Consider the following 18,681-nt stretch of genomic DNA (forward strand, 5'->3'; position numbering starts at 1 on the left):
TCTGCATAACCTTTTGGATAATATCAGCTGAAATTATTGACATTTAAGTGTTATAGATATGTTTTTAAAATACATAAACAATTAATTATATTGGCATGCATCTATATATATTTTTTTTTTTTCCTTGCTATAGAAAATTTGTAGAATTTGGGAGATGAGATCGGCCACCATTTTGCATGGGCTACCTTGTTCTTTCTCCTAATCCTGTTTTCTTTACAACCAGTTTCTTTTACCTTTTGAGATTTTTTTTGTCTTTACTTTTCAGCCTTCCTCTTCCTTTTTATTGTATCAACAGGAGATGAATTGCTCGGGCTGGATGGAGCACGCTATTTGAAACTTGATGACTTCAAAGACCAGGATGATGATTTTCTCTCCCCAAAGAAAACCCTCAGAGATTTTGAGGGTGGGACGGGAACCACGTAAGTCAGGTTTCTGAGGTTTAAACCACACATGCTGATTAAATTAGATATTTTTTGCTTCAAAGCTAAGGTTATGCAGATGGTTACTGTTTAAGGGCGTCGCCGTTCAGTGGATAGATTGTTAGTTTCTCTACATGTTGAATCAGATTTCTGGACTTGTTTTTATCAAACAGTATGTGCTATCGTTAACTAAACTTCATCAAAAGTTTAGTTCAACCAAGTTTACGACCTTGTAAGGATTACAAACTGGTCTTTTATTTATGACTAGTTAGAAATCAGATTCTGTTAGCTCTACCATTATTGTCTGTCTATATATAAAACATTAGCATTGCTTGTACATTTGAATGCCACTGTATATTTTGTCATAATACATAACAGCATGCATTCCTGTTGAGAGCGAGCATGCATATGGTTGTTCTTGACAATTAGATACAGAAAACATAATTACCTAACTAATATTTTATTGCATAGCAATATTAAGTCGCTGTGTTCTGCCTTTGATTTTCCTGATTTCCTCCCTCGCAGGCCATACTCCCCTGCTATTCCCAGGATTCCTTGTGTGTCCCCGGAGACAGTGCAGCTCGACCAGGTAGCCTTCAGCTTCATTCACATTTAACAAGCTTATGTTCCTCAATAAAATATTATTTTAAAAAGGTTTCTCTGGCTGTTTCTGTCCTTTCTTTACATTTATTACATTATGGAGCATTTTTAATCATTTTATTTTCTTCCTTGTTCCTTTTCTGGATCTTAATATTTACCATTCGTGGTTGTGTATGTTTTTTTTATTTATCATTATTGTTCTCAGCACACGCCCATCCCTTTACCAAAAGAGTATGATGAGGATTCTCTTATCCCGAGTAGTCCAGCTACAGAAACCTCAGACAATGTCAGCCCTGTGGCCAGCCCCATTCACACAGGGTGGGTTAATCAGTTAATAATCCTTAATTGCTTATTTTAAAAGCTTTTATCAGTACTATTGCATTAAAACCACCTGTCACCCAACAATGCCCAGGTTTCTGGTGAGTTTCATGGTGGATGCACGTGGAGGTTCTATGCGAGGAAGCAGGCACCACGGCTTGCGGGTGATCATCCCTCCCCGCACCTGCGCCGCACCGACACGCATCACCTGCCGTCTTGTGAAACCCCAGAAACTGACGACGCCTCCTCCACTGGTAGAGGGAGAGGGCTTGGCTAGTCGCATCATCTCCCTGGGACCCTCCAGTATGCAGTTTCTGGGGTGAGTCGAACTTGTATTAGGTCAGTTTGTGCTCAGGAGTCTTAAAGTTTGCAATTTTAAGTATTTCTCAAATATGAGGAGGTGAATTGAGGAAAATAGTATTTTCATAATTACAAATGTTTTCACAATAAATGTTCATCCATTCATCCATTGCTTTTCACTCTCTGGCTTTTGCAGGCTTCAAATTTAAAGGCAGACCATAGTAAAGAAATATCTATCGCAAAGTCGGAACGATGTTGTGGATAAAAAAAAATAATAATTCTGGAAATTATAATTTAGAAAGTTTGGATATTTGACCTGAAAAATGTACAGGAACAAGTGTCAAATGAAGGTTTACATGCAAATATGCATGCCCACAACAGAACATCCCTGCCCAACCAATTTTTATTTTTTTTTCATCAATTAATAAACATAATAAAACTTGTTTTATACATTTCTAACATCTGCATCAATTAAAACTTGTTTTTAGTCTACAAAAGCATTTTTAAGTTTTTATTTTTATTGTTTGAAACTTTTTAATGTCTTATTTTAAGTATTGTTTGTGTTTAAATGTACTAAGTCACACATAATACTATGTGTGACTTAGTGCAGTCTCTTGCATGTGACTTCACATACAAGTGAAGTCAAAACATTAATTTTGTCTTCTAAATTAATGAAGACAAATTCATTGTCAACAACTATATCTAATATAGTTGTTGGGGTATATTAGATAACGAGTAACCATTTTGTCCTTGACATTAGAATCAGGGAGAAGGAGCAAGCATAAGGACTTCAGCCAGTTTGACCAGACACATTTCTGTGGCTATACGGCTGATTCAGAGAATCTCCATATTGAGTTGTTGTTCTTGGTTTGCAAAACTCAGTATCTTTCAAAAATGTTCCTGTGAATGAGCAATGATGCTCAGACAGGACTCATTAAGACAAGTAGAGAGTGAAGAGTGGCCCATGTGGTTTGATCCATTATCGGCTAGGCGAGCTATTCTGGCTCAATTAAGGAATGATCACAAGAACAACAAACATCCTTATTTCAGTTTTCTCTTCAAATTTTCTCTCTCTGACCTCTACCAAAGAGTTCTATTTAGAGTTCTGCTAAGAACCCCCAGTGATCCCAGAATGCAATACAGAATGATATCCATACCTATTGTCTATGAGAAGTTAATGCTCTAAACAAGTCAATGCTGGTTGCAATAAAAACGTTGTAGAACAGACAGTGCTCTGCAGTTTGTTACGGCATTCTGGTCATAATGTTGTGCCTATTGGTCTATTACTCAGACTTTGGACAGTGTTGTTGGTCCGTTCATTTTGGTTTGTTGTAATTCCTACAACCTCCTTGTGATGTCCTCAATTGTCCTTGTTTTCATCTCTCACCACCCACATTCTTCACCTCTTTCCTCTCACCTATCATCCCTGCAGATCCTCCTCTGCTCATGCTTGTCACGGGTCTGGTTGTGCTTTGTTTGCCTCTGAATTCTCTTTGCCTTTGCTTTACTGAGGTCTTTGTTCATTACAGAAGTGTCTTGTATTATTCTATTGAAAAACAAGAATTTCTTAAACCAGTATAAATATATAATTGCCTCTAACTCACTGAAGACTCTTGATTCAAACTGAAAAGTTTATAAAGACGTTGAAGGCTTTTAAAAGCACTTTTTATCTTTATAGGCCTGTCATAGTGGAAATCCCCCACTTTGCCTCATTGGCCCGTGGGGACCGGGAGCTTGTGGTCCTACGAAGTGAAAACGGCTCCGTTTGGAAAGAGCATCGCAATCGCTATGGAGATGAAGTGCTAGAAACCATTTTGAATGGCATGGATGAAGGTCAGTTTCATTTGAACAGGTACTGTTTCCCACAGCAGCTTGCATGTTCTCAGAAAAGTCACTTGTCATCTTGAGGTGCAACCCTCAAAGGAAACTTTCTCAAGGTCACTGTCTCAGAAAACTTTGAAAGTCAGCTGCTCCTGATTTACATTAAACCGATAAAAATCCATCGTTTTGCCTCCCTCTGACCTTTGTTCACTTTGCTGTAGACTTGGAGAGTCAAGAGGAGCTGGAGAAGAAGAGGATACGTCGAATCATCTCCACCGACTTCCCCCTCTACTTTGCTGTAGTCTCTCGCATTCAGCAGGAAAGTGATCTTATCGGCCCTGAAGGTGGCCGGCTCACCAGCAAGCTGGTGCCCCATGTGGAAGCAATCTTCCCTGAGACGGCTGTTACCAAGAGAGTGAGGCTGGGATTGCAGGTAAAAAGATTGGAAGACATTTCTGCAGAAATGCATAGAGAAATAACTCCTTGGATATTTGATGTTTCACACTGTCTTGGAGAGAGAGAAACTTTGTGGTCTGTAGTGGCACATTTACCTGCTGGCTTAATGTCGACTTTCATTGATTTATGTTTTTGAGCTGCTCTTTTGAGCAAATAAGGGAATATACTACACTTTTAGTTTTTAGGACTCATGTTGACATTGTGCTGCCCTCTTAAGAATATCTAAGCATCATAAGTCACTTCTTTTCTCAGCTGTAAATCGGCATCTCAACCTTTCTGTTTCAAGCACAAGATTAAGAAATTTGCCAAACTCTTAGCTAATACCCCTTTTGACAAATCTAACACAACACATGCACTAGAGTCTAAAAATAAACAAATAACAACTGGTCACTCTATACAATAGTTATTCCTAGTTGCAGTGAACATGAAATAAGTGTGTGAACAAGTGTACATTTCAAATAGCTTGTTTAAACTGCAGTCCTGAATATAAAACCATATGATGGACTGTAAAACCAGTATAAGGCACCAGGCATGCAATCTTTTTTGTTGTACATAACATGGGCTTTCATTGTATTTTTTTTCTTTGTTTGTTTTGGTTACATTCCTTATTAACATTTTTTTTGTCTTGATAACAGTCAATGTAAAATAAATTGCATGAGTCTGCATTTTGCTTTGCCTTACATTGGTTTGTTTTATGTTTTGCTTTTATCCAGCCGTCCGTCTCTCCTCAGTTGCCTGATTTAAGTTGTGAGCCACACTGACTGAGCTGATGCACTGGTGTGAGTTGGGTCAGATGTGAAATATGACTTTGTTGCATGTGTGAGTATGGCTGTGAGCTTGTTGTTTCAGTTTATTGCACATTTTTTCTTAAGTTCACTTTTAGCACTAATCCCACACTTATCCTTTGAAACTTGATACGCTGGTTTTCTTTATTTTCCTATTTTTTTTCTCTCTCCTGCAGTCATGTTTTTTTCTTGGTTTTCTTAAGAATGTTTTGTCCCCCTGAATAAATTTCAGGCACAACCAATCCCTGATGAACTGCTAACTAGGCAGCTGGGAAACCAGGCAACCTTCAGCCCGGTGGTTACAATCGAACCCCGGCGGCGCAAGTTCCACCGTCCAATTGGTCTGCGCATTCCTTTACCTCCATCCTGGAGGGAAAGTCCACGTGATGCAGGGGAGGGAGACACCACCAGCTTGCGCCTTCTCTGCAGTGTTATAGGTACTGTTTAAAAAAAAAGTCCAACTTCGAATTGCTAAGGACTGTAGGAAGCTGTGTCTTTGCAGATTAAACTCACTGTTTGTTTTTGTTACTTAGGTGGAACAGCTCCAGCTCAGTGGGAGGACATTACTGGAACCACCAAGCTGATGTACGCGAGTAACTGTGCCAGTTTCACCACCAACGTGTCTGCAAGGTAAGCAACTCAGCATGAACTTTGTGAAAAGAAAAACATCTATTACCACCCTTTTTTTTCTCCATTTTTATGTGCAAACATTTAGTTTCTACTGGCTTGAATCATTTGTTCTTCTTTCCCATCCAGATTCTGGCTGGCAGACTGTCCTCGTACAGCAGAGGCAGTGACCTTTGCCAACTTGTTGTACAAGGAGCTCATGGCAGTCCCATACATGGCCAAATTTGTCATTTTTGCAAAGATGAATGAAGCTCGGGAAGGTCGATTGCGTTGCTACTGCATGACAGATGACAAGATGGACAAGACTCTGGAACTGCACGAAAACTTCTCAGAGGTGGCCCGAAGTCGAGACATCGAGGTAAGTGTAAAGGAGAACAGTAATCACGCTGACAGAAAGAAAAAGTGGCAAAAAATTTACTTTTTTTTCATGTTCTCCCTTATTTTACTTTTCAGTCTCAGAGATGTACATTTTAGAAATGTATGTAAAAGTGGATGGTCATAGTCTGCTTGTTTTCTAACATTGGCATGGTTTTCACAGCTTATGGAGGGCATGCCGCTGCACCTGGAGTGTTCTGGGAATTTAGTGCCCATCCGGAAGGCCACTCAGCAGCCTCGCAGCTTCAGCTTCCAGGCCTTCAGAGACAACAGACTGCCTGTTTCTGTCAAGGTCTGTCTTTATGTGGCTGCTCACTTGCCTAACTTTCTATCACTTATCATTCATTCCATTTGGTTTTTGTTTTTATTTTAGTTAGTTTTGGGGTTTAACACACCAAGGATCCTTTCTACAGATGATCAATATTCTTTCCAGATTACTTATTGATTAACAGACACTTAATTATGAACCTGACAGTAAATCTTTTTAATGGCGCCAATATCATGTACAAATGTATAGCAGGGAGTGCCATTGAAACAAAAAGACTATTGAAAAATTGATGATGCAAACAATAAAAGTTGAATTTATGCCAAGTGTATAACAGGATTTGCTCTGTAATATTATATGGAGAACATGTGACATTTAATTATTTCTTTGCCTTTATTGTGAATTTAGCATTATCAATTTAAAAATAAAGCGTGTTGTTTATCATAGAATTATACAATTACTTGGACATACTGTTGGAAAAGTTTGGTGAAAAAAACAAATAAATTTGAATGATCAGGTCTGAGGCAGAATAGCAGTTTTGTCAGATATCAGATTTTTCCTAACATGTTCTAGCTTTCAAAGCCAGAATGTGTTGAAACTCAAGTTCATTCAAATTAGGGTGACCAGACGTCCTCTTTTTCCCGGACATGTCTTTGAAAACTACATGGAATTCTGTGTATAAACCTTGTCTTGTCCGTCCTGTGACCATATTGATGTAATTTCATTGTGTTGTATGGTGTTCTTTTTCCCTAAGTACAGTCAGTTCTTTTTTTTTTTTCATCCACATCTGTCGGTGTGACTTATGGTACTATGTAGTATCACCTACCTAAATTCTTGTAGCCATGCAACAAACAACTTACCTATCTGTCCCCTGACTCTCTTGGGTAATTGTTTGCATGCCCTGTGTCTCCCTCACTTTCTTTGCCTGCCTTCCAATCTTTGCGGCCTTGCCTGTCTGTACGTGTCTGTCTCACTGTCTCTCTTTCTTTCTCTCATGGTCACTCTGTAACTGTCTGATCTGACAGACGCCCAGGTAAAATGTGCAGGTAAATCTCTCTCTCTTGCCTGCCTGTGGACTGCTTCCATCCCTGTTTCCCCCTGCTTCTTGTCCAATGTTACTGCGCACCAACCTTCGAGGCTCTGTGGAGAGATCTAACTCCTCTTTCTGATCTGTTTGTCCTTTCCTCTTACTCCTCCCTTCTTTTTCTCTGCTTCACTCTAATATTTTCTGATGTGCATCGTCTTGTGCACTCTTTCTTTCACATTCTCTTCTGTTCTGTTCTCCACCTACTTCTATCTATTTTTCTGCTTTTTTTTCCTTCTTTGTTCTGTCATCTATATGTGCCAGGTCAGGGATAGTAACAAGGAAGCCACTGGGTTTCTGTCTTTTCTGAGGAAATGCACAAAGTACGAGGACTCGCAACATGTCTTGTGTAACCTTAATATAACTATGCCACCTTGTGTCAAGGTAAGAACTTGCCATGATACATGAGCACACATTTAAACATGAAAGCTTATAAAATGAACATAAATGAAGGTTGTGAAGTCAAATTCTTACTGGGTTATGAATTAGTACACATCTCAAGTAGCACAGGATTAATAATGAATAGTTATTTTTAGTTATCTTGAGAATTTAATAACTCAAAAATGTGACCAGTTAGAATATTCTGATAAATTTGCAGGAATTCACTTTACTGTTGGACTAAAATAGTACTTTGAAAGTACAGGGACTTGCATTTTTGAAGATTTTACTTATAATTTGCTTTCCATATTGGCAAAGTAGATTTAATGACAACTCTCTTGGTACATATCTAAAACTCATGCCTTCTGTTGCATTTTTGATTATGTGGGCCTGTATCTATATTACTTTTTAAAACTTTGTAGCAAAGATAGGATGTTATTAAAATAAAGACATGTCATTTATTTCAAAGTCTTTTATGCATGTTTACCAGAGATGCAAACCAATTTAAAGGATGCTTTATTCCTTTTATATAGTCAAATGTTTTATTTTGCTGTTGTCGTTTCCATGTTTTCCAATTAAGATGTTTTCCAGACAATTATTGTTTACCATAAGCAACCATTGTCCCTATTTTAGGTTGCTGGGAGTGAGGAACGCAGGCGAACTTTAACCCCTCTGGCCCTGAGAGAGCGCTACAGTGCACTGAACGAGCCCGGTGTGGGTACGTTTTTATTGTCTGTACTTCAGCCCTCTCCTCATAAACACACACTGGAGATGGGTACAGAATGTTGCTCTGCCCTTTTGCCCAGACCCCCGCTTCCCTAATCTGCCCCTACTCCACCCTCTCTGCCCCTATTTGTCTCATGTGCACGCATGGCACAAAGACTAAAGCCTTGGATGCAATGCACTGCTGTACAGTATGCCCCAGAGTTTGTGGCAGTGCAGTTCGATGAAAGCACACAAGAATGTGAGGCCGATAGACAAGCAGCCGTCTGGAACATGGCCTGAAGAAGCTCCATGGCACCTGGAAAGTCTGACTTATTCTTTCCTGAGTGTCTTGGATGTTCAAACAACGACTTCTGTGATTGGTTAAGCATGGCGCTGGTGTCTCCACTGCGACATCCAATGGCATGGCAGCAGATACTATTAGCTTATGAGCACTGAGAATGAGCAGGACCTCCCAGTGGAGCTAGACAGAGGAGCCCTTTATACTGGTTTTTGGTAAATGCGTAACGGTAACTCTTAAAGTTAAAAAAATGTGGTTTCCTGATGGAGGAGGGAGGAGAAAAGGTCTCTTCTGTCTATTAAGTACACAGCACTGCTACATTGCACCTTGGTCCCTCTGTAATGTTTACGGAATGCTACTACGGGACTAACATTTCAATGAACCCCAAAGTCTTACATCTTATACCCACACTCAGTCCTAACCGTGACGATTACTTGGATAAAAACAATGTTGTGGTTAGTGCTTATTTGGCTGGACAGAGAAGAAGAGGTACGTATTATCATTAGATCTTAACAGAAACCTTGCTCAGTTTTAAATCTTTTTAGTTCACACATGACAAACTGTAATCTTATAACTTTTTTTATAGCTATACTTTACTTAACTTCATAAGGATAGATCAAATGTTACGATCCTGGATGTCCCGGTCAGAATGTATTAGCCCCTGATACAGAAACACTGAAAAAAATACATTTTTATACTATGTTCTTGAGAACCTTGACAAGAATTCACAAACTATATTTAGTAAGTGTTATGTGGACAACAATAGTGTTCTGATTGCACAGCATTTTACTCACTCTGGAATGACATTATGAATGGTGAAGTCTATTCTGTCTGCTTTTCTTGATTGTGGCAGATGTTTTTGTTTGAACTTTAGTTTCTGTAGGTCAGACTCAAAATGAGGCAAAAAACCTGATATTAATTTGATCAGGAAAGTTTTAACCTCACAAATTCACCTTAAACTACCACTTAGTCAAGTTGGTATATCTACTTCCTATTGATGCAGATACTTCACATACAAAGGTTTATACTGCAAGCAATTTGCTAGTATTTTGAAGTTGAACTAATTCCCAATAATTTTACTAATATCCATTGTGTTATAATTAAAATAACTTACAAATTAGTTGAAAAACTACAAAAACAAACAAAACATTTTCTCCTTTATAAATGAAAAGAAAGCGAGGCAGTTATTGGTTGTTCAAATAACCGCCTACATGATTTGTGCATACATTTAAATTGCTCTTGTTGCTGAAGTGTTAGGCTAACACTAACATGCTTAGTATCTCATTTAGTGACTTTAATAATTCAGCTCATGTTTTAGTGCTCTTCCAGTTGCTCATGATACAAAGTCTTAAGAAAATTGAATGAAAATGTTTTAATTCTTCATAAACTTAGCACTTTGAGCCTCATAAAAACTTAATAACTAGTCTTACCAAAAGCTCTCCTGGTACATATGATGATAACTAAGGACAGTGCACAGAGCAACAGCCGTACACTGTTAGACCAGGAGCTGCAGCAGTCAATATGGTCTCTCCCATCCACATTTGTGAGATCAACAAAATAATATTCACTGTCAGATATGTTCACAATATATTTGCTAGTTGTGAATATAAATACAGATGGTAATCTTTTAAAATCACCAGCACAAAACAAATCTTCTTAGGGAATCTAATGCTAGTGAATGTATTATATCGTGAATTAGGATTAGGAAACCTGGAATCAAGACATTTCTGATTACAATCTTCTGAGTTTAGAAATCTGGTGTTTTTCACACTGTTTTTTCATGATGTTTGGTGGGTCCTAAACTGCTCCTATTTTCTCTTTAGCTTCAGTGAACGCCATGGAGAGAACTGAGATCAAAATCAACATCATATCTGATCAGCTAGGCTTAAGCTGGGCAGGTTAGTAACTTCAGATTTTTACAAGCTTGAGACAAATACAGCGAGTAAACACAAACTAGTGACGGATTTGATTTAGTCTTGCCTGAGGAAAAGTTCCCTTGTCAGGTTATGTAAACTGTAAGAGAGCTTACAGTTTACAGACCAGGAGATAACCTGTGGTATTTACTTCATTTGTTAGTGATTGTAATGTCTATATTTACTGGTGCAGATATCCAGTTTATTTGATCTGCTTTTTCCTTCAGAGTTGGCGCGAGAGCTTCAGTTTAGTGTTGACGACATCAACAGGATCCGTGTAGAAAATCCAAACTCCCTTTTGGACCAGAGCTCCGCCCTGCTCAACCTGTGGCTCAGCAGAGAGGGCAAAAGGGCCAAAAGTGAGTGAAACAGTTACAATTCTTATTAAACTGACTACCGATTTACTCTGTAGGGGATTAAGAACAATGTTTAAAGCTGTGGAAAGGCTTTAGATTTCAACCAACAGCAAGCAACAGAACAAATGGATCTGTATTAAAAGAAACTCAGAAAGTATTTGAAAGTGTAACTTTACAAACACTTTACTATAAGACATGTTCTCATTTTAAATCTTTTCTGTTATTTTCTCTTTTTGTCTTTCATTTTGGTGTGTTTGCTGCTTAGTGGAGAGCTTGTACACAGCTCTGAAGAACATTGACCGCGCAGATATTGTGTCTTCACTTGAGGGTCAGGCCCCACAACAGGGGCCCGGGTTGTCAGAAGAGGGGGCCTGTCGTCTGGCTGACAGAGACTCTACATTGTTGTCTCCTAGTGTCATTAATGGTAAGAAACAGAAACATAATATAGCATGAATTTAAGAGAAACAATTTTATCTATCAGCAAAGCCTTATCTTTATATATTTAAATAACAATAGCTTATGCTTGCTCGTGATTATCTTGAAGATGATGATGAAGATGCCTTAATGATCACAAAATCCCTTCTACAATGATATACGAGTTTAAAGGAGAAAATGAAGGTTTCTTTATTGTTTATATTTATTCTATTTACAATGGTTTGAAATTACAATTTTGACAATATTCCTGTGTTAAAAATAATTTGGAAGCAAAGGTTACTACAAAGAAAATAACTACGTACATAAAGTAAGGAATTAAAATTATGTCGCTCTGAGGAAACAGGCATTTAGCCAAAATCTCTGTTTTCAAACATCAACTTACTATTCAATTGAAACATTTACCCTGTTTGAGCCCGAGAAAGTGCTCTGCCGTTCCCCTTCATCTGTGAAAAATCGCCTGCTTCGTTAGAGTGTGGGTAACAGCCATTGTGCCTTGTTTCTGTTGCCCCACAAGAGATCACGGACACAAGGCCTTCACGCATAGTGCACAAGCCGAGAGTTATTAGACCCCCGTTTTTCAGAAGGGGTAAGTTGATCAGAAACTGGGGCTGCATGGTGGTTTGCTGCTCATGATGATGATGATGATGTTGATGACGACGATGAGTCTCAGACGATGATTTTGAGGTCTGAGGAATGGTGTCGTTCTGCCACCATGAAAATGGCTTTTATCAGCATGCACTAACACCGCCTCTGTGCATTTCTCACTGGGGCACAAGTCATCTTTTTTTTTTAAGTTACACTTTGTTGCACCTCATAATTTAGATATGAATTATAATGTTTCTACTCATCTAGGAAAACCATCATAGCTCTCCTTTATATTCTGGATTTTAAGGCGATACAGCCATAAAGGTATGAATCCGACAAGCACAGTGTCTTGAGAACATATCCCTTGAAGTTTTTTCACATTTTTTCACCCTTCATCCACATACTTCAGTGTATCTAATAGGGATCTTATGTGACAGACCAACAAGGGGTGCATGACACTGAAGTAAAGGAAAGTGACTAATTAATTCATCTTTTTACAAATAAAAGTCTGAAAATGCAACCTAGCTGCATTTATATTCAGGCCCCTTTACTCTAGATCAGGGGTGGGCAATCCTGGTCCTCGAGGGCCGGTGTCCTGCAACTCTTAGATGTCTCCCTGGTCCAACACACTTGAATCCAATAGCTGAATCACCTCCTAAGTGCAGTCAAGTTCTCCAGAGTCCTGCTAATGACCTCATTATTTGACTCAGGTGTGTTGAAGTGGAGATGCATCTAAAGGTTGCAGGAGACCGGCCCTCGAGGCCTGGAGTTGCCCACCCCTGCTCTAGATAGTCTTCAAAAATCACCAAATTAAAGTGCAGGATTGTTGGAGAGCTCTAGTAAACAAAAAGCATGAAGAAGGGTAATGTTATGGAGATGTTTAAAGCACGGGTAGGTTATAAAACAGTAGCCAAGGCTTTACATTTTTCATGAAGCACTGCAGAGATCCATGGTTCAGGGGGGATAACCAGTTGACATGGCAACAATGGAAAAGTCTTTGTTAAACAAAAGCCTTAAAATTTACTTGCAGTTTTCTACCAGCCATGTAGGGCGCAGAACAAGCATGAGAACATTTTGTCCCACAAGCAAAATACTGTATGTGGCAAAAAATAAAAATTAAAAAACGGTACTGGAGATCAGCCCATTATCCCCATCAATGCTGGGGAACATGGCAGTTTGATCAAACAGAGACTGGGAAAGTGGTCTCAGTTGGTTGGAAGATGATGTGGATAAATTCATCCAGTCCTGAGAGAAAACCTGTTAGAGGCTGCAAGAGACATGAGACTGGAGTGGAGGTAGTTTAAAACAAAGCATATTTATATTCAGGTGTTCTACTGGTCTAAGGAAAGTTCAGTTGTAACAACAGGGGAGAATTTCTGGCAAGACTTGACATTTTTAATACACAAATACTTCCAAACCAATCCGATGGAAGAGTTTTGCTGAAAAAACAAAGGATAAAGCTGGTGGAAGCATAACACAGATGATGAGTTCAAGGTATAGACTGCTAAATACAAATTCTAATCACCCTTTTCAGATTTTTGTTTAAAAAATGTTATTCCTCTTTACAATTATGCACTCTGTTTTTTCGGTCTGACACATAAAAACCGGATCAGATGTACTGAAGTGTTTGGATTGTGATTTGAAAAGAAAAATAAAAACAAGGGTTATGTGTACCATCTCAATGCACTGTGCAAGAAATTCCTTCCATTTACTATGGATGTCTGGATTACATGTGGGACTGGTTGCGTATGTGTGCACATAAGTATGTGTGTGTGCATACATATCTTTGTGTGTATGTCTGGGATGGATAAAAGAGTCAAAACTGAACAAAATGAAAATGTGCTCTGGGCCTTCATTCCTTGTTTCTGTCTTTCCCTCTTCCTATCTTGCTCTTGCTTTCTTTTTACCTGAGAAAAAGACAACATTCCACACATCTTACTGCAGATGATGTTGGAATTATCTCTCTTCCTCAGGATTCTGTCCAACTTCTTCCTCTTTCTCTGAACCTGTGACACAACATACAAGTTGCCCAGCTGCCCTGCTTTTCCTCCTTCTTCTTTCTCCTGCTCTTCCTCCTCACAGCTCTACCTGTCTGACCTCTGACCTCATAAGAACCTCATTTTGACCTCTGGGCCTCCTCTTCTCTTGTCATCTTATTTCCCCCCGCGCTCCTCCCTCGTTCAGTCGAGTGGGGACCCTCTCCTCCTCTTTAAATCCACAGCTCAGTGTGTGTACTACTGTTTGTGCACGTGCATGCTGCATGCCTTGCTGTTACCGTACTGGAGTGTGACTTTGTGTAAGCATAAAAGTGAGCTTTTTGTTTCAGACTAGCTTTTAAAAGATACATTTGTTTAGATACAGACAATTAGATTTGAGTCTTATTTGCATAGCAGATAAATATTGAAAATCTGTTGGATTAACTGAGTGAGGTTATTATTTCCAAAGTATGTTTTACGTATGGGTTAAGTCAGAAGTTTACATGCACACATCAAAGGCATGAGCACCATATTAATTTTTGGGTTTTACTCATCCTTTTATCCCTTTTCATAAAGTCTGACTGGAGATCAGCACCTTATCACCATTAAGGGTTCAGCCATTCCTAAAAACAAGAACTAATTGTACATGTTGGAAGTTGTTGGTTATTGTTTGTAATCCACACAGGATTAAAAATTATTCAAAATGGCCCAAATCAATTAAGTTCAAATCAGATAGTTACATACACTGTATATAAAGACACTTTTTTTCACTGACTTGTTTAAAAGGATGAGGTCACACATCATTACTGGTTTTGAAAAGCACATTGCAGCTTTACATTAAGCTCTAAATATAGCACATCTATATCTATATCAATAAAATGTTTGTATATATTTTGGCCTGTATTCCTAATTTTGAACCTGTCTGGAGCAGAGAAAATTGACCAAACAAAAAAATTAAATTCTTGGTCTTGCATCTGTTATATTTCCAGTCCAGCACCAATAAAGAGGGATTTAAGGAAACAACTAAAGCTCAAAGATAATATATTATTAATGCTGATGATGAGTACCGTACATGTACATTTCTGATAAACACTGTGTATGAGTGGGTGAGGATTTTGTACTGATGAATTGTGGTGTCTGCAGTTTGCCGTTTACGTTCTTAACATCAAACTGTGCCTGGCATGCTTTCAGTGTCTGAATTAATCTTTGCTGTGCATAATGTTCTCTCTGTTCAGTGGGTGCATTCTAATCTTGTTTTATGCTAAATTAACTCAAAAAGTGTTTCCTTTTCTTTTACTGTGAAATAAATGGTGTCATTTTAACAATATGCTGTTAACACATTGACTTCTGCATCGCACATAATGTTCAGAGAACAATGCTGCTGCAACATGAAGTCTTTATCTCATGGGCAAACTCATTAATCATACAGTTGTCTTTAAGATTTTAAGAGGTCAGTGTTACTGAGGGGGGTTTCTTGGGTCTTTACACTTTTTACTGAACTTAATGCAAAAATTTGCCCAGGTCAGAAGGACTCTCAGCATTGTTGAAACATTATCTGCTGGCAGGGATACTGGTGTGAGGGTGTGTGTTTGTGTATGGTTTGGATGTTCAGGATTTATTACCCTACATCTTAACCTCACCTGTGACCCAAAAAAACTACTTCATTCATTATATATAAAAGAATATGAGTGTAGTTTTGTGTGTCTGTGTTTTTATTTGACTGTTGTTAAAACAGTGTATCGTGAAGCGTGTTGTGAAGTGTGGTGTCCTTTTTTTTTTTAGGGCTTTTTCAGTCTCAGTAGAGCTAATCTGTGCTTCACCATGTGTTGTGCCTTGGACACTTGTGTGTGTTTTTTGTTTGTTTTTTTAACAACAGGAATAAAAAGGAAGGACTAACCCTGACTCAGCTAAACTCATTCAAGCTGCCATTCTAACTCATTCCTTCCTGTTCACCCTCATTCTGATGCCACCTCTGATCATCCTGGCCCTGTTCCATCCCAGAGACACACACACACTGTAGTTCATAAGTCAATAAATTCTGGGAATAAAACAAATGCATCGTAAAGAAGTATTTCACTCACATAAGGAGCTATAATAATTGATTCTTGCCGCTTAAAAGCCTTAAAATACCTTGAAATCCTTCTTTTAATGCAGCAGATTTGCGTCACACTGAAAAATATAGACAAAATTGATCTTTGCTTTGCATACATTCATTCAGCAGGAGGAAAATCCCATGGAAATAATTGCTTTTAGCAAAATCAGTAGTGTCACAATTGTTGGTACATCGACTTTTAATTCTCTTTACAAACTCACAACAAGTTTTGGCTGTAGGATACCACTTGGTCTTCTAGATTTTTGACAATTCCTGGATCTCTTGTTTTCAGAACTTGCTTTCAGGAGGTGGAACCTAGATTTCCTTGGCAAAATGTTGATTTTTGTGTCTGCTGAATTATTTATGTGTAGATTTGACCATATGTTTTGCATGATTATCCATGACTTTTTAAACAGTCCAGGTAACACACTCCATGTTATGTTTATCTGTGTGAAGGTGGAACAGGAGAAGCTTTTTTGTGACGTTGCTCCCACATAATCAGTTGGCCTTTAGATAAATTATAATGTTTTTATTGGACCTCAGAGAAATGCTATGATCAACTTTAGAAACTAAGAGATAATTTAAAATATTCTACAATTACACATATATCTGCAATGAATTGGTACCAATCATTATGATGGCAGTGTCATTATAAGAAACACATATTTTTTTAAATGGAATAAATGCACTGAAGTTTTTGCTTCTGTGCTCAGTGTGACATTAAGCTCCTGTAATAAAAGATGAATTTGTGTGAAGGCTTTTTGCACATCTTTACTACGGGTGCCAAAACGTGTTGAGGTTATATAATAGATAGTCTCTGTATTAACATGTGTCAGGTGTTCTAAAAATTTAATTAAGCTGTAAGGCTTCAAGCTACTACATGCCAAAATGTTCACATCTCCATTACTGGGCCATAATGGGTACTGCTTTTTACATTAAAAGTAAGACAAAAAAAATTTAAGCTGCAGATCTGCTGAATTTCACCTCTGTTAAATGACACATTAAGCACCAAAAACATGTCATTTATGCTCAAACTTGATAGCATGTTGGTTAAATATGTCAAGTTTGGGAACCTTTGCCACATCTACATCCATTAGTATTTAACTATTGCGTATGCCTTTCCTGAGAGTTAGCTTTTTCAGTTAATCACTGACAGAATCACATAAAACATGTTTTCTAAATCCATTTTCATTCCTTTAGATAACAGTCAATAGATTTTGCTATTAAAATTAATTAACAACATTTTGAAAATTAAGATTGAGCTAAATATAGTTTAAGGCTTTTAGTGAGGCCAGGTATGACGGACATCATTAAAAATGTTTAATTTGCATTCATTATTAAAAGTTAAGCTGAACCCTTGCATTAAAACCTGTACTAAGTGTACGTTTCTAGATATATTTGCATGAATATGTTTCTCACAACTATACTTTGGGCTTGATTTTGGATGAAGACCTTTTCACCTTCACTAATGTAAAAATTGCATATGTTTACATTAGAAATCCTAACTACAATCCCCTCACATTTTCCATGTTATGAAGATATTTTTGACTTAAGTTTTACAAGAAATCGGTATAAGTGACGTGCATCATAATTTTCTAATTCTGTCTATTTTTTCAGCCGTTTGTTTAGCTAATGTTTTAAGTAATACAGAAATTAGAATTACATTCCACAACATTTAAAATGTAAAATTATTTTAATTTCCCTTGCTTAATTCCTACAAAAATTGCTTATTGTGATTCAAGTGAGATTCAGAGTGTTCACATGGTGTTCATTAGAAAAATCATAATTACTTTTTGAAGTTTAAAATTACCACCAAAAACTGCATTAATTCAATTTTGTGTTTGAATGTGTATGTTTGGTTCTTTCCTATACTGTCTTTGAAAAGCAAATGAAAACTTTAGTCACCTAAATTAATTATAGGTGGCACTCGAATTAATAATAAAAGTTAAACGCCAAAAACATATATGAAAACATGGAATATCTTTCATATACTTAAAGAAACAGTTTGGATTTTTTGAAGCGGAGTTCTGTGAAAAGGTGTTTTGTGGTTATTATCCTAATTGAAGGAGATAACTCTTTCAGTGACCTCAGATTAAGCAAAGAGATTGTCTATAATTTTCTGATGATCTAACAACTATTCAGAGGACAGCTCAGATAAAAGTGGATTTGCTCTGCTGTTAATCAAAAAATATCATTTCAATTCATTTCATTCTTACAAACGTTTAAGCCACTGTGAGGGTTGAAATGATGAATATCTGCATATTGGTCTGAAGTTATTTACTCTGAAGATCGTATTAGCTTATGCTGTGTAACGACTATTATAAAAGTGATGCACTACAAAAACAAAAATATGAGCTAAGTGAATGCTATTCATTGATTTTTACCTTTAAATTAAATTGTTATTCTGGTCAAAGTATGCATTGAAACTTTTTATTTCTTCAGTTTTAACTGGAAGTGGAGCCCCAGATATGTTTTTATTAAGGGAAGCATACAAACTGGCACAGCTTAAAGGAGGTGTCTTCTTCAGGTAAAATACTAATTACACCTAATGACTCCACCGTTTATCCAAATTAAATTAGTTTTAAATCTATTAACTGTGTTTAATGTGAGTATGTGTAATGGGGTGTGTGTGTGTGTGAGTGTTTGTACAGGGACTTGTACTTACATGCCCGAGGTACAGAGTAGGATGCATGTTTCTGAATTGCTGCTGTAATAAAGGAGAATGCAAGAATAACTGTAGCTTGCATTTTTCTTAGCAAAGCCTACTGCTGAGTCCCACTCAGGAACTTATGACATGGGTTGGAACGATAACAGATATTTCAAAGCATTTTTGTTTATTGTGTTACATTATAACAATAATATTGCAGAGATGACAATTCCTCCAAGCTGCTTT

The 18,681-nt window shown here is 37.6% G+C and overlaps 1 protein-coding gene across 7 annotated transcripts in view; it reads left to right on the forward strand.

Annotated features, from left to right (window-relative positions):
- ank1b (ankyrin 1, erythrocytic b) overlaps positions 1–18,681 on the forward strand; it is a 79,118-nt gene that overhangs the window by 50,272 nt on the left and 10,165 nt on the right. For 5 of the 7 annotated variants that reach the window (XM_028025480.1, XM_028025482.1, XM_028025481.1 and 2 more), the window contains 16 exons: positions 296–419; positions 945–1,008; positions 1,225–1,337; positions 1,432–1,656; positions 3,316–3,470; positions 3,680–3,891; positions 4,932–5,136; positions 5,233–5,329; positions 5,456–5,684; positions 5,865–5,993; positions 7,315–7,434; positions 8,062–8,146; positions 10,255–10,329; positions 10,572–10,703; positions 10,966–11,124; positions 11,650–11,721. In XM_028025480.1, the coding sequence (XP_027881281.1) occupies positions 296–419; positions 945–1,008; positions 1,225–1,337; positions 1,432–1,656; positions 3,316–3,470; positions 3,680–3,891; positions 4,932–5,136; positions 5,233–5,329; positions 5,456–5,684; positions 5,865–5,993; positions 7,315–7,434; positions 8,062–8,146; positions 10,255–10,329; positions 10,572–10,703; positions 10,966–11,124; positions 11,650–11,721 (2,196 nt within the window). The remainder of the gene's footprint in view (positions 1–295; positions 420–944; positions 1,009–1,224; positions 1,338–1,431; positions 1,657–3,315; positions 3,471–3,679; positions 3,892–4,931; positions 5,137–5,232; positions 5,330–5,455; positions 5,685–5,864; positions 5,994–7,314; positions 7,435–8,061; positions 8,147–10,254; positions 10,330–10,571; positions 10,704–10,965; positions 11,125–11,649; positions 11,722–18,681) is intronic. The other 2 variants (XM_028025485.1, XM_028025486.1) reach the window with 1 other exon arrangement.

The sequence above is a fragment of the Xiphophorus couchianus genome, chromosome 8 (genome assembly GCF_001444195.1).
Source record: "Xiphophorus couchianus chromosome 8, X_couchianus-1.0, whole genome shotgun sequence".
NCBI lineage: Eukaryota > Metazoa > Chordata > Actinopteri > Cyprinodontiformes > Poeciliidae > Xiphophorus > Xiphophorus couchianus.